Source organism: Ornithorhynchus anatinus, chromosome 6 (assembly GCF_004115215.2).
Source record: "Ornithorhynchus anatinus isolate Pmale09 chromosome 6, mOrnAna1.pri.v4, whole genome shotgun sequence".
In the NCBI taxonomy this organism is placed as follows: Eukaryota; Metazoa; Chordata; class Mammalia; order Monotremata; family Ornithorhynchidae; genus Ornithorhynchus; species Ornithorhynchus anatinus.
The window spans coordinates 29,571,261-29,593,946 of record NC_041733.1 but is presented as its reverse complement, the minus strand read 5'-3'; the positions used below and the strand labels follow the sequence as shown (position 1 = coordinate 29,593,946).

Sequence of the window (22,686 nt, the reverse complement as noted above, 5' to 3'; positions counted from 1 at the left end):
AGGCTTGAATTTTTAAAAACAGGGGCTTTGCTCTGTTGTGGCTGCATCGTTTTATCCTTAGAGCTGGAATGTGCATCACTTTTAGTCGAATAAAATTGTAGTTTTAGAAATGTATATTGCATCTTATTCATCTAGCAAATGTTTCTGAGTCTGGCTGATTGTTTGACAGGATATGAGAAGTTTGCGGCTTGCCTACAAACAGGAAGAACAGACAAAGTTGGAGATATTTGAAAACCTCAATAAACATGCATTTCCTCTTTCTAATGGGCAGGTAGGTGGCAAACTGCACATTTTTAAATACATTTTTATATTGTAGTGTAAAATTTTGTGATTATCCTGGTTCTATCTTCCCTTGCCTATTGTTGCTATCACAATTGAGGTGTGTGTGTATTGTGTAATGTGATATGCTGTGATGAGTGAGATCTTAAAGCCTAGGAATTCCTGAGAGCTGTTCCCCAAAGAAACATAGAAGCCACACTAATGTCTATGTTCTAATCCCAGGGAAGGAGGCCAAACAACTGGGTGGATTTCAGTACTTCAGAAAATAAAGTTTTGCATTATCTCTCCCTTCTATAAAGGAAAGCTCTCCTTCTCCCTCCCCACACAAGAGCCCACCAGGTCCCAAGGCAAACCACCCTAGTTGTCATCCCTAAGAGAGTCCTGACCATTGTTTGTGCTGTACTACCTCTTGGAAAAATAGAAACACTTGTTTACATTTATTTTATGCTTTTCTTATACAGGCATTATTTGCATTCAGCTACAGAGAAAAGTTTCCAGTTAATGGCTGGAAGGTTTTTGATCCAATTGCAGAATTTAAAAGACAGGTAAAGTGTGTTGTATTTTGGAAAAGTAGTGAAAGTAACCTGAGAATTTTTCTCCCTCTGTGGGTAGATTCATGCTTTTGGGTAGGGACAGGGAAATATGTTGAAACAAAGTACCTAGTTCCTGAATCATCAAGAGTTTATCTAATATTGTCTGAGTCTCTTGGTTTCTTCATTTTTTCCCCTTCATTATTCAAATATAATTATTAATTATTTTATTATTATTATTCAGGATCCTTTTCAACAGAGAGTTGTATCGGGAGAAAATGGAGGTGGAAATTTGAATCTATTAACTTTAATTGTATTAGAGTAAAGGAGGAAAGAAGGGAAAGGGAGGGAAATTCTTATGTAGTGGCTGCTGACTGTCCTGCTCAAAAACTATGGGGCCAAAGTAATTTGTTGATTTCAGTTCCCTAGAGGCAGTGGATGACCTTTTGTGTCCCTTTGGAGCTGGGGTACCTGAGCTTGAAACACTTTCGGTTTTTATGATTTTTGATCTGATGATCTGGCACTCTCCATAGGCTTAGCTAAATAGAGGGAGGATAGCATTCCATTGGCTAAAGGTTGCCCTTTTTTATTTTGCAAATGAACAGAAATTGAGCAATTTAGTTCCTATTTATTCCAGAATTACTGTTAACTGTGAAAAGCCCCCCCCCCCCCATTCCAATTTTTGTATTTGGTCTTGACGTATTCTATTTTAAGAAAATATGTATTCCAAATCACATACTGATTTAGTGCTATTGAGGCTTAAAGATATATAATCTGTACAGTTCTGCTGACTGTTGTCCTATTGTTTTGCTGGTCTCAGCAGACTGGTTTCAAGATTCCAATTTTAATATGAATCTTTAAATCATAGTAAAATACAATTTCCATGAAGTGTGAAATGCTGCTTTGACAGTGAACTCTAAAAAGCATTAGGAAAATCAGTATAGAAGAGTTTTGTGTTTAGATTGTGAAATGTAGTTATACCTTTTTGAATTTGTGAATCTTTTTCTCTTCTTCCTTATGTAATATGTTCTAGGGTCTGCCAAATGAAAGTTGGAAAATATCCAAAATAAATCATAACTATGAGCTTTGTGATACGTACCCTGCTGTCCTTGTTGTTCCAACCAGTGTAAAAGATGATGACCTCTCTAAAGTAGCAGCGTTTAGAGCAAAAGGCAGAGTTCCTGTAAGTAGTAAGCTTAAACTTTAGCTATGAATATATGCTCTTTGAAATGCAATGTTTTAGGTTCAGTATGGAAATATATAAGGTTTCAACTCAGAAGAGCCTGAATGGTGGGGCCATGATGGATCATGAGGAAATTATCTTTAAAATCACATACAAGAATATAGCTTTCTGTGTTATGCCAGTCATTATTGCTAATATAGAGGCCTACTTCTGTTAGAGATAAGAGGGTTTGTTCAGCAGGATCCTGGTTGATGATGGTGATGTCTTAGTTTTTAAAATTTTTTTGAACCAGTCATTGCTCTTTTTTGTATTGCCAAACTAGTAAAAATTTAACATAATTTTAGATTTCTAATGGTCCTCTTCATTGTGGGCAGGGAGCATGTCTACCAACACTCCAAGCGCTTAATACACTGCTCAGGTAAGCGCTCAATAAATATCATTGGTTGGTAGACTGTACTCTTTTAGAGTGTCTGGAAACCTAGTATCAAACTAGTGGGTCAAAATCAAGTGTTTAAAATAGTATTATGCAGCGCAGTCATTTTTTGGACAGTGGTTTTGCAGAAAAAGCTGTACCTTTTTCATGTTACAGGTGAAATGCTGAACAAACATACAGTTTGATTGCATGGAGTGGGGGGCATGTACAAAAGAGAGTAGTGATAATCAGTAAGGAGATATGAATGGGCCTTGAAGTCCAAGAACCCCTAAATCCTCTAATCTAATCCTGACTTTATCAGTTGCTTACTGTTTGACCTCGGACAAGACACGTAGCTTCTCTGTGCCTCAGTTAACTCACCTGTAAAATGGGGATTAAATCCTGATGCCTGACAAGGGATTGTGTCCAACCTGATAAACTCGTATCTCTCCCAATGCTTAAAATAGTGTTTGGCACATAGTAAGTGCTTAACAAACATCATACAAAAAATACTCAGTCTCTGAATTTTCATTTACACTTATCCCCCCAAAATGTAGCATTTTTGGCATTATGACTTTATGGAATGATCAAATATGTCTTTCGTTCTCCTCTTGATTATGAAAATAAAACATTATTTAAGAGTGAATAGAACAACTACAGATTGGTAAATCAGGTATTGAAGCTAAATTCTTTGTAGGCTTTCTCCACCCTATTTGTTTACATATTTCAGCTAACAGCTAACAAAAGTTGTGGGGTTCTCTGGCCTTTATTTTTGTTATTTCCCTTACCCTCTGTGTTTTGGGGAAATTTATTAATTTAGGGATTTAGTGATTATGTTCTTAACTATTGAAAGAGAAATTTTTGGTAGCACTGGTGGTTGAAGACCATTGTTTTGTGACCTATTCCTTTTATCCTGGTGAGTACCTATTGTTTACAAGGTGTTGTACTGTGCACTTGGATGATGATCCCTGCCTTCAGCGAGTTTTTACAGTCTAAAGTTTGTCATTTTTTAAACTCAGGTGTTGTCATGGATTCACCCCGAGAGCCAGGCGACAATTACGCGCTGTAGCCAACCATCGGTTGGCCCTAATGAAAAACGTTGCAAAGAGGATGAAAAATATTTGCAGACAATAATGGATGCTAATGCTCAGTCACATAAGCTCATCATTTTTGATGCCCGGCAAAAGAGTGTTGCTTTTACTAACAAGGTAAAGGGTCCTAGTGACTGTAACATCAAAAATCAGTTTCACCATAGAATGAGAAATAATCTACATTACACTGTGTAGTCATAGTGAAGTGTTCCATCTATTCCTTTTACAAGACCAATTAAATGCACTACTACTTAAAGTTACCATGTTGTGTCCAACTTGATTTGCTCGTATCCACCCCAGTGCTTAGTATAGAGCCTGGCAAATAATAAGTGCTTAACAAATGCCATTATTTTTATTATTACTAACAACTATCCAGGACAGCCCCAAACAGGTGACATTTTGACCTCCAGTTTGGCACCCTCTATGTTGAATTTAGGACCCCATGGACTCCTTTTAATACTTTTCTCCACATTTGCATTGGAATTGTGCTGCTAAAGTCCCAAATGTAGTTTATTCTAAAGAAATTTTGAGAAAGTAAATTCACAGCATAAGGATGAAGTAGCTTTTCTAATGAGGAATCCTGAGATGATGCATTTTACAGTATGCAGAGACTCCATTATACAGAATCCAGTAGCAGGGTCTTAAGGAAAATTATAGAGTTACATACAAAGCTCAGACACTAATGTCAAGAAGCATTCAAAATAACAGAGCATTTTAAATCTCATTCTGAAGAAAGTAAGGAATACCATTCAGATAAGGAGAGAGGAGAAAGTTTCAGGTTGGGGAAAGTGCAATTTTATTCGTTCACTTTCATGTACTATAATTTAACTTCTGAAAGGCTAATGTGAGGGCCCATTAACTACAAACCTCAACAGTTGTAGGAACTATTAAAGCAGTTTTCTATTAAATTTTGTGTGGCACTAGGAAATAATTTGGAAGAATTTCAAATAGAAGCACATTTGGACTTTAGGTAATGAGATTTTGCTAGTAACTATTTATACATTTAGCACATATAAAGTATAAAACTCTGCAAAATAGTCAATACAAAACTACAAAAACTGACATAATTAGTAGTAAACGTATTTGAGTGTCCACTGGAGGCAGTTCACTAGACTTGGCGTGTGGAAAGCTACAATGGAAGTTTTTCATGTATTCCTTGCCCACAAGGAGCTATCTGCACCAAGGGCTGAGGGAGGATATAAATGCCCCAGTCCATGCTGGAGGTGGTGCTGAGGTTGTTGGGAGTCAACTGGAAAAGACTTGTTTAGAGCTGGATTTGTAGAAGGGCTTTGAAGGAAGGAGAGAGGCCTGTTGGAGTAGAGAAGCAGCGTGGTGTAGTGGATAGAGCATGGGCCTTGGAGTCAGAAGGATCTGGGTTCTAATCCTGACTCTACCACTTGTCTGCTGTGTGACCCTAGGCAAGTCACTTCACTTCTCTTGCCTCAGTTACTTCACCTGTAAAATGAGGATTAAGACTGTGACCCCCATGTGGGACAGGGACTGTGTCCAGCCTGATTTGCTTGTATCTACCGCAGTGCTTAATACAGTGTCTGGCACAGACTAAGCATGTAACAGATGCCACTATTGTTGTTATTAGGATGGATAGAGAGTGATGGGATGGAGGCAGGGAAGTCTTCTTGGCTCTTCATTATTGTGATTGTGACATATATATCTTACTCCTGTGTGGTTAAAATGAGTTATATAGAGAAACAGACAAGTTTAGTGAAAATAGCTTGGCTCTGGCAGTTCTAATCCTGGCTCTGCCAGTGGCTTTATACGTAATCTTGGGCAAGTCACTTAGTGACGTAGTGGATAGAGCACGGGTCTGGGATTCGGAAGGTCATGGGTTCTAATCCTGGCTCTGCCACTTAACTTCTATGTGACCTTGGGCAAATCACTTCCCTGGGCCTCAGTTACTTCATCTGTAAAATGGGGATTGAGACCATGAGCCCCATGTGGACTGTGTCCAACCCGATTTTATTTGTATCCACCCCTGCACTGAATACAGTGCCTGACGCATAGTAAGCGCTTACCAAACACCACAATTACTGTTATTATTCTTTGTGCCTCAGTTTCCTCAACTGCAAAATAGGGATTAAATACCTGTTCTCCCTCCTACTTAGTGAGCTCCATGTGAGACAGGGACTGTGTCTAACCTGTATAACTTGTGTCTACCCCAATGCTTAGAAGAGTGCTTGGCACATAGTAAGCACTTAACAAATGCCATAATAATAATAGTAATAGTAAAAAAAAATTCAAGCTAACAACTTACAAACTAACCATTTTTTGAGGCCAGATAAATCAGATTAAAATATTAGACATGGTATTTAGGAATTCAGATTTTTCTTTTAACCTAATTCTGTTTGCGGAAGATTTTTTTGAAACTGTTTTAAGGTCTAAATTATGGAGGGTGGAGTTGTAGGGATTTGGATAATAATAATATAGTTATTGTTATTATTGTGTCTCATAATATATAACAGCAAATAAAAGAAACTTCAGTATAGTATTTATAATGTTAACCCATATTTTTTTCTTTTTCTAAAACAGGCAAAAGATGGTGGCTATGAAAGTGAAAGCGCTTATCCCAACGTTGAGAGGGTATTCTTGGAAATTCATAATATTCATGTTATGAGAGAATCATTACGCAAATTGAGAGAAATCGTTTATCCTGCCATCAAAGAGCCATTGTGGTTGTATAGAGTGGATGGAACACACTGGTTAGAATACATAAGGGTAAAAAAGGACTTCTTTAAATACTCATTCAGATTAAGATACTTTCTGCATCTGCCCAGAAGTAGATGAGTTTCTTTGAAATAGCATATGTTTTTCTGAGTCACTTATGCCTTTTTTCTCAGTTTCTTCATCTGTGAAGTGGGAAAAACACTTGATATGAAATAGAATTTTTTAAAAGTATTTTGACACCCATGAGTGAAAAGGCCAATTTAATCTTAGGCTGAATAATTTTATGCGGTATTTTGCTTGAGTGCTTTACAAATTCCCAGTGTCTTAATTTAAAAAAAAATAGTTGAGCTAAGTTCTGGTAACTTAAAATACAAACATTTTCTACAAGATGGTTTAATAATAGATTGTAAATTAATTATAACATAATTTATATGTCTTTCTAAAGATGCTGCTTGCTGGAGCTGTAAGAATTGCTGATAAAATAGAATCTGGCAAAACTTCCGTAGTAGTGCACTGCAGTGACGGTTGGGATCGTACATCACAACTCACATCCCTGGCTATGCTAATGTTGGATGGCTATTACCGGACCATTAAAGGATTCGAAGTTCTTATAGAAAAGGAGTGGATAAGCTTTGGTCATAGGTTTGCATTGGTAAGTTAATACACTTCATAATAGTTTTACTTAAGTATTTGACAAGAGTGCTTCCATATTAGCTAATTACGGTTATGTATACATCAGGCGGCAAAGTACTAATAGAGTTTTCTTACTATTTCTCTATTTTCCAGTGTAAATAGATTCTGAATAATGTGGAACCTTTTACTTTGTCGAGATTCTTTTGGGTGTTCAAAAGTGAATGGTTAGCTTCAGAATACCTATAAAAGTAGCAGTTAGGCTTCTAAAGTATTATTATTGGTAATGGTTGTAGTTAAGCACATGCGTCAAGTAACTGTTCTAAGCACCAGGGTAGAAAACTAATCACGTCATTCACTTGGGACTGACGGGCCTTGGAATCGAGGACCGGGGTTCTAATCCTGCCTCTGTCTCTGTCCTGTTGTGTGACTTTGGGAAGGTCACTTGGATTTGCACCTTTATTCACCCCTCCCACAGCACTTATGTACATATCGTAATTTATTGATGTTATTGTCTGTATCCCCCTCTAGACTGTAAGCTGCTTGTGGGAACATGTCTACCATCTCTGTTCCCCGCAACAGTCCCTGTTCTCACAGGCATCACTCCCCACGGGTGGGCCTTTCAAAATATTTTCGACCCTTTGCCATCCCTTATTGATGCACCCTGAAGATACTGCCTCAGTTATTGTTTGAATCCAGCATAGAATTTACTTTGATCATGTTCTTTCCAAATTGTCTAATGAAAGCATGCTTAATTGTACAAGTGACTATACAGCATGCCCCAGAATGTATATGCGATGTGTTCTCTGAAAATGTGGTTGTATTGGGAACCATCGTATTGTGGGGTATGTGTTCCCATTCACTTAAATGTAAATCATTACGTCCCTGTCACAGAACTAATCCCACCATCAAGACCGAGAGCTCGCAGTTAATTTAAAAATGCGTAGCGATCACTTTCTGCAATTCCTTCCCCTTCACCCCATCCCTTCCCCTCCAGTATTCTTAGGAACTCTCTTGATTTCCATACTCCGTATATGGCCTCCTGTCACTCGTTCGTATTTACTGAGCACAGTACTAACTAACCACTTGGGAGACTACAATATCATGGAAACATTCCCTGTCCATAAGGAGCTTACAGTCTGGGGGGTGGAGGCAGACATTTATATAACGACTAAGCCCCCCTGATTTTCCTGTGCTCCTCCCCTCCCCATCGCCCCTACTCCGTCCCTCTGCTCTACCCCCCTCCCCGCCCCACAGCTGTTGTGTATGTGTGTACATATTTATTCTTCTATTTATTTGACTGATGATGTGAATAATTCTATTTATTTATTGATGCCTGTCTACTTGTTTTGTTGTCTGTCTAGACTGAGCCCGTTGTTGGGTAGGGATTGTCTCTCTCTGTTGCCAAATTGTACTTTCCAAGCGCCTAGTACAGTGCTCTGCATGCAGGAAGCGCTCAGTAAATACGACTGAATGAATAAGTTACAGATATGCACATAAGTGGGGCTGGGAGGGGGAGATGAATAAACGGGGGAGATGAATAAACGGAGCAGGTCAAGATGCGCAGAAGGGAGTTGAAGTAAAGGAAAAGAGGGCTTAGGGAAGGGCTTTTGGAGGAGATGTGTCTTCAGTAAGGCTTTGAGGGTGGGGAGAGTGACTGAGGAGGGAGGGCGTTCCAGGCCAGAGCCAGGATGTGGGCTAGAGGTTATAATAATAACTGTGATAATAATAATAATTGTAGTGTTCATTAAGTGCTTACTATGTGCCAGGCCCTGTACTAAGTGCTTGGGTGGATACAAACAAATGGGGTTGGACAAAGTCCCTGTCCCATGTGGAACAGATCTTCTGTCTCCTGCTCTTTCCACAAAGGCCATCTTCTCTCCCCATTGTAATGTAAATACATTACCTGTTTTCCTAGGGGAAACTGTAGTTCGTATAGTTGCTCAAGAGCGCTAACAGTAGTCTCACATTTTGGGGGAAAAAATGGACTCTGGTTAAATAAAAGACCACATCTTTTGAAACTCTAAACCATAATAAATGAAAATTATAAGTTTTCTACACATAAACCATTTTTCCCCCAAGGAGCTTCACAGAAATAGTTTTTAAGGTTTAAATAAAATGCATGATCCTGCTTTTTTTTTTGTTCCAGCGCATAGGTCATGGAGATGATAACCATGCAGATGCAGACAGATCTCCTATATTTCTTCAATTTATTGACTGTGTTTGGCAAATGACAAAACAGGTAATAAACCTCTGAAAATATATTGTATTTATATATGCTTGTATGTAAAAATCCATGCTTATTTTCTTGGCAGTGATGCTTTTTTATTTTGGTGTATTTTAAAAATATGTAAAAGTTCATCTTTTTTCAAATACATAAATCAGAAAATTCCAGGTCATTATTTTCCTTAGATTTATTTTTGAATTAATATCATCGGTCATTACCGAATAAGACCACTTTTCACAAAGACTAAGCGTAGTTGAAATTCAGAAATATATGAGTTAAATGAAAATAAATACAAAAGCAGTTACAATAGAATCTCAGTCTCTCAGCCCTCAATCCGATTTTTAGTTCATACATTTTAATTTGTTATTTTCTCTGGGGAAAAAAAGTAAGTCTAAACCTTGTGAGAAACTTTCCTTTAGCTTTCAGAAGTTCTCAGTGGAGTGTCATCATTTTTTCCAAAAAACAAACTATGGCCATCACCCATGGCTCTGGTTTGCTGCTAGGGAAATCCGGCCCACCTTTTGCAAGAAACTAACCCCTCCAAATTGTCAGTCTTGTGATCTCTTGACTCTAGGTATTGGAGTTATCCATATTTACTGTCAGACTCCCATTTAAGCATTTCACACAATTATCAGAAGTTTCTATCATTTGAATTTTGCCCTTCCCCGAAACAGTTCTTCTGTAGTTTGTTTTTACTGTCTGCCGGTTGATACCAAATGACAGGGGAAGAGGTTAGTAGATGTTTCAAAATTGACACCATCTGTATATTTAAAAAATGGCTAGATGAGTATTCCTGGAGTCGGTTGATTGTAATGAATGTTTAGTGTATGCAGAGCATTGTGCTAAGCACTTAGGAGAGTACAGTATAGAAGTGTTGATAGACACGTTCCCTGCCCAAATGAGCTTACAGTCTAGATGGGGAGACATTAATATAAATAAATTGCAGATATGTACGTAAGTGCATGGGACTGAGGCACGGACGAATAAAGGGTGCAAATACCAAGTGCGAGGGTGACGCAGCAGAGACTGGGAGAAGAGGAAATGAAGACTTAATCAGGGAAGGCTTCTTGGAGGAGATACATTTTTACTAAGGCTTTGAAGGTGGCAAGAGTAATTACTCTCAGATGTGAAGAGGGAGGGCATTCCAGGCCAGAGGCAGGGTGTGAGCAAGAGGTCAGTGGGGAGATAGATGAGATCGAGATATAGTTAGTAGGTTGGCATTAGAGAAGTGAAATATGTGGGCTGGGGGTTGTGAGCTCGTTGCGGGGAGGGATTGTCACTGTTTATTGTTGTATTCTTTCCCAAGCACGTAATACAGTGCTCTGCACAGTAAGCGCTTAATAAATACTAATGAGAGAATAAATGAATGAAATCAGGCAAGATGATTGAGTGCCTAAATGCCAATGGTAAGGAGTTTCTGTTAGATGCAGAAGTGGACGGATGTTGGTGTTGGATACGGATAGGCAACCATTGAGGTTTTTGCATAGTGGAATTATATAAAGGAGGATGTGGAAACACATCAAAATTCCAGATGGCCCAGAGGAGTTATTTAACTCTAGGTTGGCATCCACATTCATCCTTACCCCTTCCTCCCCACTGCTAGAGTGGTTCCATTTTTCATGAGTTTAGAGAGTCCCTAACTTGACTACCACAGGGTTTCTCATTTTCATTGCTGGAGGTGGCAAATTAAAGTCCTCAGTAACTTTTCCTGCTGAGAGCATAATTTGGCAGTGAGAACTTCTTAGTAAAGTCTTCAAGTGTTCGGGTGTATGGGATTTTGTAGGGCAAAAGGATATTTAGTCACTCAGGTGTTTGCAGCACCTTTGCTTCGAGGGGTAACTGGGAAAATATAAATTTAAATACTCATCAAATCGGAAAGAATCAAGTTCATTATTTTATAAAGTGTGTTTTACATGTACTATTTTTTCACTTTCATTCAAGTTTCCTTCAGCATTTGAGTTCAATGAACTCTTCTTGATTACTATATTGGATCACCTTTATAGTTGCCTTTTTGGGACTTTTTTGTGCAACTGTGAGCAGCAGCAACAGAAAGAGGTAAGTCACTTTTGATTTAGGCCCTGCTTAATTCCAACACTAGATAATCCTGGTAATGGGAGATGAAATTTTTGAATTTTCCAGAAACCTTATTTAAGCCAGAAATTGTCATCTCTCCAAATAGTCTTTTACAAAGCTGCTTACTGGGCAGGCAGATTTATATTTCACATCCTATCTATTGCAAGTATAGTTTCTGATAACAGCCATGAAATGGGCCAAAGGTAAAGAACAGAAAGGAGAAGAAAAAGGCATGGAAAGTTCTCAGACTAACAGAATCCCATTATCGAAAAGTTGGCACTTAATAATAGTAATAATAATAATATTAGTAAGTGTGTGTTAAGTACTTACTGTGTGCCAAACTCTGTATTAGTAGTGCTGGGGTAGATACAAGATCATGATGTTGTGCACAGTCTCTGTTTCATTCTAAGGGGAGGAACAGCACACATTCCTCATTTTGCGGCGAGGAAACAGAGGCACGTGGAAGCCAAGTGGTTTAGTACAGTGCTCTGCACATAGTGCTCAATAAATGCTTGCTTGATTGATTTGCTCAAGGTCACACAACAAGCAAGTGTCAGAGCTGGGGTTAGAACCTGGCCTCATGATTCCTCTATGCCTCCCACTAGGTAAGACTGCATCTGAATTGAAAGGAAATAAGCTCTTGCTAGAAAGACACAAATTGAGAAACATATAAGCTTTTTAGGTCTTTAATATTCACTCTATCACAGAAAATAATGTCAATTTGGCTGATTTAAAAATTTAATTTGAATACCCAAAGTCATGAGAGTACACCACAAGATGGCACTGAATAATACATTCTCAGTGTATATGGTTATTACCACAGATGTTTTCACTGGATAATGCTGCTCCTTTAAACTGAAATTTATTTGGATTTTTTTTAGCTCAGAGATGGTATTGAGGATATTTGGGTGTTTTTTTCAAGAAAACAAATAATATTTTTAAAAGCTACCAGGTTAACAGGTGCCTTCAGAAACCTCATTTAGGCAACTCTGTTCTTCAGGAACACAGATATGTTAATTAGTGTAATTCCCATTCTTTAAATATGTGTGAAAAATGTAATTTAGTTCCCCCAGTTCTCAAATAAAATGGAGTTTGACTGACCGATGAATCCTGAATTCATGAGCCTTGGTCTGTCACTTGTAAGCACCCAACCAACTTTCTTCTGACACTGAAATAGCATTCTCTCCAGATACATGCCTGCTGCCTGAGTAATTCTCCTAGTTGTCTAACAGCATTTTATCCAAAACTCATTGCAAAAGCACACATTTTGGGAGAACTGGATTTATCACCCCAAGGTGACCCAATACTTTCTCTACTGCCGCAATTGGTAAATTTCTTAGGCAAACTTTGTTGAGTTATTCAACCGTGATGAATTTTCCAAGTGCTCCAAGAGTAGCTTCACCTCCCTGAAACCTACCAAGTGGGAGTTGGGAAGTGATTGTCTCTCAACACAGGAGCTGTGAACATTAAGTCCTAAAAGTCAAGGTTAAATATTTTATCCTTTGAGTCGCCTGCTGCTATTTTTCAATCAGGAAATAGTATTTTTTGAGCATTCACTCTGCAGAACACTGTAGTAAGTGCTTGGGAAGAGTACAGTGGAGTAAGCAGATGTCCCTGCCCTCAAGGAACTTACAACCTAACTAGGAGATAGATACACTGAAATAAATGTCAGGTAGGAGGAAACAATCCACATATAAGGATATGTATGGATTTAAGGACCTGGGGGAGGAGGCAGGGTGAATACCCAACAGCTTTGTTGAGGGGGAGAGGGGGCAAGAAAAGGTCATGATAAATTAATCAGGGAAGTCATCATGGAGAAAATGTGATTTTTAAAACAGCCTTAAAGATGTACCTGATCCGAAGAGGAAAGAAGTCCTTGGCAGAAGGGAGGGTGATAAATCAGAGGGATGAGAATGGGGCAGATTGTCCCAGCATGCAAACTCTGTCATAGCGGGAGAGAAGCAAAGCTGATTGAGTATCCTGAAACCAATGGTCAGGAGTTTTTGCGTGACATGGAAGGAATGGGCAGACTTTGGCGGGATATGATTTTGCAAGTTTGTCCTTTTGCAGATCTGTTCATATTCATGTTATATCGTAGTTCGTAAGGTGTGAAAGAAAAGGTACTTAGTTCTGTTTTACTTTCGATTTCAGTCTGCAGCAGAGTATTATGCACAGACACTTATTTGAACATGATAGCTATTAAACCTTTTATTTCCTTAAGTCTGTGGAGTTATATTAAGTGTGAAATATAAAAATTATGGAATTTGGAAAACTTTTCATTATACTGACATTTATTTTTCTTTCTCAGGGCATACATACAAAGACTATATCTTTATGGTCATATATCAACAGCCAACTAGATGAATTTAGTAATCCTTTTTACGTGAACTATGAAAATCATGTCTTATATCCTGTTGCCAGTCTGAATCATTTGGAATTGTGGGTAAACTACTACATCCGTTGGAATCCACAGATGAGGCCTCAGGTACTGGTTATTTTTCATAACTCATGTAGTTTAATTACTTCTCTGTCTTTCAATGTGTATGTTTAAAATCAGGTTTAAATTTGGGGATTTTTATAATTTATGTACAGTACCATCTAGACTGCAAGCTCATTGTGGGCAGGGAACGTTTCTCCCAACTCTGTTGTGTTGTACTCTCCCAAGCGCTTAGTACAGTGTTCTGCACACATTAAGCACTCAGTAAATACCTTCAACTGATAGGTCTTGTTGACAAATGTTTATTTGGTGTTAGCAAATCATACAGATGATTAAATTGAATGTCCAACGTCACAGCTACCTGTTGGCATTCAGCCGTGGTAAGGCAGTTGCATATTCGGGTGTTGATCCAAAACTAAGCATCCAAATCTTGGTTTTTGAAGGTGGAGGCTCAATATCAGAGGGGAAAAAAAAAATTTGTTTTCTGAAGATATAAACAAAAACTGATTGCAGTTGCTAGTCACCTAGGGTGACTCCATAATCTAATGCAAACAGAGAATAGAAATCCCTCAGGAAATAATGTAATTTACACACTTAATATTGACCAAGCCTCCCAAATAGCAAATTCCAAGACATGGTAGTAGAAAAATTGGCAATCTGTCACACCAGTGTGCTAACTCAATATATGTCAACCGTAGGAGAATTAGAATGGTTTCATAAATCAATTGAGAACATTTTGGAAGTGAAAGCATAAAGAAAGCAACAACTTTTTCCCCAAGTTTTAGATTTAACCCAAACTTTTTCAGATGTAATTGAGAGAATGTAATTGGGCTAAAACATTAAAAATCCATACTTTCCTGATGATTTTTTTTTTCTCTTCCCAATGATTTTTTTTCCTCTTCCTTGGGAGAGTCCAGTTCAAAAGAATTGGTAGATATGTTTCCTGCCCATAAGGAGTTTACAGTCTAGACGGGGAGATTGAAAAGCTTGTATTTCAACACTGAAAAGGAGAGTAATACTGAAACCATATCTCTCTTTACTGCAATTGACAGAATAAGGCAATTTCTGTCACTCATCATAGTCATTTTGCATCTCAGTCAACCAGTGGTACTCAGTGAGTGGTTACTATGTTGAGAGCACTGTATTAAGCACTTAGGAGAGTACAACACAACGGAATTAATAGACACGTTCCATGTCCATAACGAGTTTACAGCGTCAGAGAGGATTTATGTGTGTGTTGTAGCGATTCTTCATCCTTGAAACAAAGTCATAATGATGAGAAAGATCTTATTTGGAAATAATTATCATCTGGAATATATTTCAGTGAGCAGGATAAAAGAGGCATACATTTTGGAATCATTGCCTAATTTCAACAGGGTTATACTGGGTCATTGAATTGGGAGCACTCCTGAGAATTCATGCGCCCCACTTGTTATTCAAATCTTAGAAATGCTTCATTTATGACTTTGAAGAAAACTCTAGCATTTTTCTAAAATGAGGTCATTGATAGGAAAGGTAGACTGCTTGTTAATAGTATTTTCATATTTGGTGTATTTGTCCTTTTGGAAAGCTCTCCCAGTTACATTGCGCCTCTCAATCAGTGATATTTATCAACCACCTTCTAAAAATACAGCACTGGAAGGGTGCAGAGGAAATAAGGCACAAATTTCCAGTCCACAGTAATTGTAAGGAAATTTATTATAGCACTACATACCAAGGAACTATATTTCTTGTGCGCTTATTGTGTGCAGAGTACTGTACTAAGTGCTTGGGAAATTACAAGAGAATTGGCAGGCCTGATCCCTGCCCACAAGCAGATAACACAACCAAAGAGAAACTTTAAAATACACACTCTCCTCATCACCCTTTGTACCCCGTTACTAAAATACATCATTTGAAACCCATGGAAGAACTAGGCTCATTGCTGAAATCTCTGTGAGCGTTCTTGAGGAGTTTGGAGCAATGCAATAGTTAAGAACTGGTTACTCTGAAATTGAATAGTTGATTACATACCTATTTTCTGAACTGGTTGTGGAAAAAAAAATTTGGAGGAATTCCTGCCCTTGATTTTGTGATATGAAATGAAATACTTGAAAAATGAGACCAGAGGAATTTTGATGTCTTGTACACACAGAAAGACATGCTGTTTGAATTTTCACTAGTTCTTCTGGTATGATCTGGATGCAGAAGTCAGAAATCAAGGTGACTGTCTTAGGTGACTGTCATGCTTCTTGATTAATACATGCATATTGTATAAGGGAGGCGTTCAGGTTGGACTGGCATGGAAAACACCCAGCTAGGAAGGGAGAAAGGTTTAAGATATTTTACGAGGAAGAAGTTCTTCATTTCTAGCTGCTGCTCTTCGGCTCCAAGCTGCTCGAAAATTGTTATGTGGCCTTGCCTGGCCAGGCCCCTCACAAGTAGCCCACAAGGGTACCAGGATTTTATGTATCTGGTAGACCAGTGAGGTCCTGAAAAAACAAACAAAAAACTACCTTTCAGAATTATATTTAAATGGATAAATATTTGCTTTAGCTATTTTTATGCTGGGATAAATTGGTTTCTCCAGCTTTTGTTTTTCTTTAGAATTAACATTAATATGTTGCATTAATATGAAAAAATTTCAAAGTTGTAGCCAGTCACTAGAAATGTCTCATTTCACGGCTAATACTAACACTCCTGATTGCCTCACATTTTGTAACCCCCTCAAATTTTTCCCATTTTATTTGCTAAGCACTCTAGTTGTAGCTCACTAGGACTACAAGAGACTGCAGAAATAGAGTTTGTGACAGCTTCATAAATTTAATGTAGTTTTCAAATATACTCTTTTCACATGATCATAGGTTTATTTCTTGCTAAACTGAAATTCTTTCTAAATTAGATACTCTCTGCAGTACTCCAAGGGTTTAGTAAGTAATGTGGTTGGCTCAGGAAACTGGGTTTGTTTTCTGGACTGTGATTCTGGAGATTGGCCAAACTGAACGCTTACTCCACACCTCAGCTTTTCCAGTGCAGAGATAGGCACATTGACACCTGCAGGATTTGAAAAATTTATATTCCTGTACGTATATCTTTTCTGCATAGGTATGCAAAGTATTTCATGGGGTAGTGTGGTTAAAACTCAATGAAACTCAAAGAAATGTTGCATTTAAAAAAGAAAGATGAGCATATCACATACATAATTCATTTTGAGGTAGTGAAACTCCATTCCAAGAAATCTTGAGGACCCGCAGCAACCCAGAGATGACAGTGTTTGCCGTCGGCCGTTCCTCCACCTTTGTCTTCACAACCTGCCAGGCGTTTCCCTTAAATCGTTTATCAGTGATATTTTTGCAGTCCTCTCTGCCCCTTTTGGTAGAACCATCCACCTAACCTCCACCTGAACCACCATTTTCTAGCCAGAATGGGGGCGAGGAACCACCTTATTCCACTGATACCTCCCCCGTCCCCATTCCTTCCCTCCAGCCCCCCACCAAACACCTACACACTTGAGGAACAGGGATTGTGCCTAAACTCCCACCTGGGTATTCTTTCCCTTTGTTTAGTACAGTGCTCTGCACACAGTGAGTGTTTGGCTTAATGGAAACAGGCTTGGGAGTCAGAGGATGTGGTCCTAATCCCAGCTCTGCTACTGGTCAGCTGTGTGACTTTGGGCAAGCCACTTAACTTCTCTATGCCTCAGTTCCCTCATCTGTAATATGGGGATTAAGACTGTGAGCCTCACGTGGGACAACCTGATGCCCTGTATCTACGCCAGTGCTTAGAACGGTGCTTGGCACATAAGTGCTTAACAAATGTAATAATAATAATAAATACCACTACCAGTAACCAGCATTTCTGATTTTCTGTAATGCAAGATCAGTCTTCCAAAAGCCAGAGAAGTTTGTTGGAGTTCACAGTGATCAAGATGGGAAGACAATCTTCCCGTCAGAGTACTCTTAAATACTGCTCTGAATAGTCCTAATTGTATTATTGGTAAAAGGTGCCTTTAAAAAAAAAAGACTAGTTAAAATGAAAGGTATTGCCTCATGGTATAAAAACCTAATAATAATTGCGGTATTCAAGTGCTTACTATGTGCTAAGCATTGTTCTAAGTGCTGGGACTGTGAGCCTGTTATTGGGCAGGGATTATCTCTATCTATTGCCAAACTGTACATTCCAAGCACTCAGTACAGTGCTCTGCACATAGTAAGCGCTCAATAAATACTATTGAATGAATGGGGTAGATACAGGGTAATCAAAGGATTTATTTTTATTTTGGGGGTTTTTGATGGTATTTGTAAAGTGCTTACTATGTGCCAGGCATTGTACTAAGCGCTAGGGTAGATACAAAACAGTCATATTGGACACAGTCCATGTCCCACATGGGGCTCAGTCTTAATCCCCATTTTGCAGATGAGGGACTGAGGCTTAGAGAAGTTAAGTGACTTGCCCAGGGTCACACTGCAGACAAGTGGCAGAGGTGGGATTAGAACCCAGGTCCTTCCGACTCCCAAATTCCTACTAGACCACACTGCTTCCCACTAGGAAGTGGGAAGCATACTAAGAATTCCTAGTAATGACCATTCTGCCACTTTTAGGAATTCAGAGTAGAAATTTATCATGAAGCTCGTTTTACTTAATTGCTACTAGACTTGGGGCAAGGTTCCATAGTTTTGCATTTTAGAAAAGTGGCATGGCATAGTGGATAGAGCCTTGGCCTGGGAATCAGAAGGTCATGGGTTCTAATCCCAGCTCCGCCACTTGTCTGCTGTGTGACCTTGGGTAAGTCATTTCACTTCTCTGGGCCTCAGTTACTTCATCTGTAAAATTGGGATTGAGACCGTCAGCCCCTATGTGGGACAAGGGACTGTGTCCAACCTGATTAGCTTTTATCCACCCCAGAGCTTAGTACTGTGCCTCGCATGTAGTAAGCACTTAATAAAAAACATTATTTTATAGGAATAAAAATCTTAGAATTACATAATTTAATTGAATATAGTTCTTAAATGTTTTGGGAAAGCTGTTTATAAAAATGTTAAATGCATAAGCAGTACATTTTCTGTACAGTACATTTTCATTTGGAACTATTATTTAAAAAGTTAATTTTCTGTTCCTTTTTTTCCCCATTTTTAGCTTAGTCTTAATGATTTTAGGATTCTTTGTTATTTTTCATTAATCTTTAAATCACCTACTGTCAAGGACAGGCAAGAGGGAGAGTGGTTTTCAGCTGATACAGTTTTAATTGATATTATTTTGAGTTATTGCATAAACTGATAATATTATGGTATTAAGTGTTTTTTTTATATTGAACATTGGGCCAGAAAGTAGCTAATCAGATTGGAGATAGACCCCGTTCCACATAGGGCACACAGTCTAAGAAGTGGTAGCTGGAGGGGGCAGCTGAGGCCCAGAGAGGTTCAAGGATTTGCTAAAGATCTCACAGGACACCACTGGCAGAGCTGGGACTAGAACCTGGTATCTTGACTTCTAATCCTCTGCTCTTTATTGTTTTTTTAAAATCTCTTTATTCCTTTTGCAGACTTACCAAGTTTGAGATTTGTGGGGAGAGTAATTCATCACTTAGATAAAGCCCCACAAGGGCAGAGATTGTCTTTTATTTTTAATGCAGCCTCCTCCCATGCACTTTATATAATAAGCAGTCAACATTGACAATTTTCTAATAGCAGTTGAAACTTTTCTTAATGCACAGAAGTTTTGTCCATGATAATTCTATAATCTTGAAGTACTTAGGTGAAAGAGGTGGTTGGTTTTGGCCAGAGGGTTATATTATTTGTTGTTTGTTTTTGTCGCCCAACTAGATGCCAATCTACCAGAATCTTAAGGAGCTACTTGCAATCAGAACAGAACTTCAAAAGAGGGTAGAAGATTTACAACGGGAAGCTGCTGCAAGGTCCATTTCGTCATCGTCTGATCGAGGATCCTCACCTTCTCACTCGGTTACCCCAGTACACACCTCTGTTTGATATATTATAAAAAGCATGAACAGTTCTGTAAAATAAGGTTACCTGGATATGTTCTGTAGTTCTGAGAATATCCATAATATGATGTAAACAGAACCCCAACCCAGTGGTGAAGGTGATTTTTTTATAATTGATGTGATATCTATGCCTTACAACTCTTTTTTTTGTAATGAGGCCAAAATGTCCTTCAATAAGTGATATTTTCATAAATTGGTAATGTGTGTATATTTTGGCAGCTTTAGCAGAACCACTTATTGTAAAATTAACTTCACTTTGAGCAACCAGCAGTTTTTCCTGAGATCTTTAAAGGGATTCTATGGAACTGATAATGTGAAATGGCATTTTTTGTTATTTTTACAGAGCTTGTGAAAAACCAGAATGAATGAGTTGATTTTTTTTTTTTAAAGAAAGAATATCATGACATTTATTCCCAAGTAGAGTAAGTACTATGTTAATAAGCAAATGTCATTTTGTAGTTAACTATCAAATGACAGCCAGGTAAGTGGCATCTCAATTTGGGGAAAAATCAAACTGACTCTAAGTATTTTTCAGTGGGGTCATTTTGACATTTTGGTTGTTAATGTGCCCTAGTTATGAGGTGGTAATGAAGGGGGACTCTGACTTGCCAACGACTGTATATACACATTTGCAAGATCTTTTTAAAAATCAAAGCTTGGCAATTTTTTTTCATGTGCCTTTTAAGGTTTACAATTTTTATGGTTGAGAAGATCACTTTGTCACTTCAGAGTCAAGTTGCTCTGTGTATCTTTGTTGAGGTATCAACTAAATCATGCTCATTTAAATTTTCAATCAAATTTTATGCTCGTTTTGTGGAATGTGAGTTTGTGTATGGTCTCAGTGTACTCTTGCCACTTTTTTGTTACAGGTTCACAAATCCAGTACTGCTTATTCATAAATGTATGGTCCAGTACATGTTAAGTCTGATTCTTCTATTGCCTGAATGGGTCCCTGGTTAGCCTAGCGGAAAGGATGTACGCCCAGGAGTCAAGGGACTTGGGTTCTAATCCCAGCCCAGCCACGTGCCTGCTCTGTGATCTTGGGCAAGTCACTTAACTTTTGTGTTTGTTTTCTCACTGTAAAATGAGGATTCAATCCTATTCTCTCACCACCTTACACTGTGAGCCCCACGTGTGACACAGACTACATCCGACCTGACCCCAGTGCTTAGTACTTGGTAAGCACTTAAATACCACAATGAAGTCAGGATATTTGAGAGAGTGTCCTTGAGACCGTAAGCTCATTATGGGCAGGGAGCATGTCTCCTAATTCTGTTGTGGTGTACTCTTCCAAGCGCTTAGTACAGTGCTCTACACATAGCAAGTGCTCAGTAAATACAGTTGATTGATTCTCATCACTCTCAGGCACTAGGACACATTTGGAGCATACTGTATTCACTCACTCATTGGAACAGTGCTCTAAAGCCTTAGACTCTGGGTGAATTGGGCCCAGAATAAATTAATAGCTTATTTTCTTCATTTCCAAATTATTTTCAAGATGGTAAACCTAGAGCTTTATTAGTTCTGCCAAACTTCATTTCTCTTTCCTGGAGGTAATGACACCTGTTGAATTTTCAGTTTTAAAATATGCTGACAACCCACATTTTCCAGATACCAATATCTGTATCTAAATAAGTATGCTTTAAATTATTATTCATCTTTTAGTAAATATTTATTTCATGTATCACAGTGCCTTACGTGTATTCAATCAGTGACACCTGCAGCTTGTGTTTTAAAAGTAATCCTCATTCTCTGTAGGCACAAAGTGTCTCTTTCTGTTTCCCTCATTTTCCTTTCATAGACCATGGCGATTACTCAAGTAGTTCATCCTTTTTTATTTGCACATTTAGCTCATGTAACTGCACTTATTGACCTTGAGCTGTATGATTCAATCAGTGGTTTCAGGAATTAATTTATGATCAATTGATTCTATACACTGGTTCTTTAGCATAACTCCTTAACGTGGTACTTGATTGAATTAATATTGCATATATCTACCACATGCCAGCATGCTGCATGATTCACCTTAAGTGAAATGTAGATTAATGTTCAGCATTTTAAATTATTTGCAGGTGTAAGGAAACCTTGATTATTATGTGAGCTACATACACTAGCTCATATGATTGGGGGGAAAAAGCAATGCACAATGTTTTTTACTTTAGTTAAAATTTGTATAGCTTGACTGAATTTTGAAAAATGTACTCATAAGAACGGTTGGAGAACTGACATACCTGGTTTCAATAAGCTTCAGCTGGCTTCTAGTAGCTAAGCTTTCCTGTTGCTGAAAATAAACCTGAAAAATATTTACCTCCCTAGTGAGACTGAAAATTCAGTTTTCAGTACCTGTGATCTGTTTAGTTTGAATTGAAATTAGACCTTCATTTGCAGTTGCAGTCATGGAATATTCTGTTTCATCACTAGTAAAGAGTAATAATTGTGTTACTATTATATTTCGGAATTTTCCGAAGTTGGCAGAATGTCCCTGCCCACCACCCCAGCCCCCCTACTTGTTTTACTTTGTTCTACTTTACTAGGTTTAACTCATTGACAAGTTTTAACACTCCTGTCTTTCCCCTCTTTCCCAGACTGAGCCAAGAAGTGGAAGAGCTGTAGTTATGGGAGCCCAGGACATAAGGGAGCTTCTCTCAAAGGCAAACCAATCCAAGGACTTTAAGAGAAGCCTCTTAAAGTTACCTAAACAAAGCACAACAGAATTTGAAGGGGGTGGGGTGGGGGGGTTCCATTTTTAAAGGATGTCAAATTCTAGGCCTTTTCAGTTTTTAAAAGGGTTAAATACAGGTTTTGAAACTGGTACAGTATTGTTTTTGCCTTTACATTCTCATTCTATTATTTTATATTGTACAAATTAAAAATCGATGTTTGCTTTGTGTCTAAAACTGTACATTATTCTCATGAAGAAACAAGAGTATGTATGAGTACTTAATATAAATGTTTGACTTGAAGTAAGCAAGCACCTTGGTTTTAGTGCCTCACTTGATTTCAGCCTTAGTACCCCACATTTTATCATTCCCTTTAGTTCCTTGTTTTCAGCTACCTCTACTTCTGATTGATTACTCAAAAGTGTTGCTGGGTCTTCTCTGAATTGATTGGTTTCAGCTGTCACTGGCTTGCAGTTTGTTTTTTTAATCTGAGGAGGCTGTT

At 38.3% G+C, this 22,686-nt stretch overlaps 1 protein-coding gene across 5 annotated transcripts in view; it reads left to right on the top strand.

Moving 5' to 3' along the window:
* The window catches only part of MTMR1 (myotubularin related protein 1), a 48,237-nt gene extending 28,408 nt beyond the window's left edge, over positions 1–19,829 (top strand). For all 5 annotated transcript variants that reach the window (XM_029067258.2, XM_029067256.2, XM_029067257.2 and 2 more), the window contains 10 exons: positions 170–271; positions 741–824; positions 1,843–1,992; positions 3,424–3,612; positions 6,043–6,228; positions 6,623–6,829; positions 8,957–9,049; positions 10,976–11,089; positions 13,416–13,592; positions 19,346–19,829. In XM_029067258.2, the coding sequence (XP_028923091.1) occupies positions 170–271; positions 741–824; positions 1,843–1,992; positions 3,424–3,612; positions 6,043–6,228; positions 6,623–6,829; positions 8,957–9,049; positions 10,976–11,089; positions 13,416–13,592; positions 19,346–19,510 (1,467 nt within the window). In that variant the 3' untranslated portion in view covers positions 19,511–19,829. The remainder of the gene's footprint in view (positions 1–169; positions 272–740; positions 825–1,842; positions 1,993–3,423; positions 3,613–6,042; positions 6,229–6,622; positions 6,830–8,956; positions 9,050–10,975; positions 11,090–13,415; positions 13,593–19,345) is intronic.
* The last annotated feature ends 2,857 nt before the right edge of the window (positions 19,830–22,686 follow it).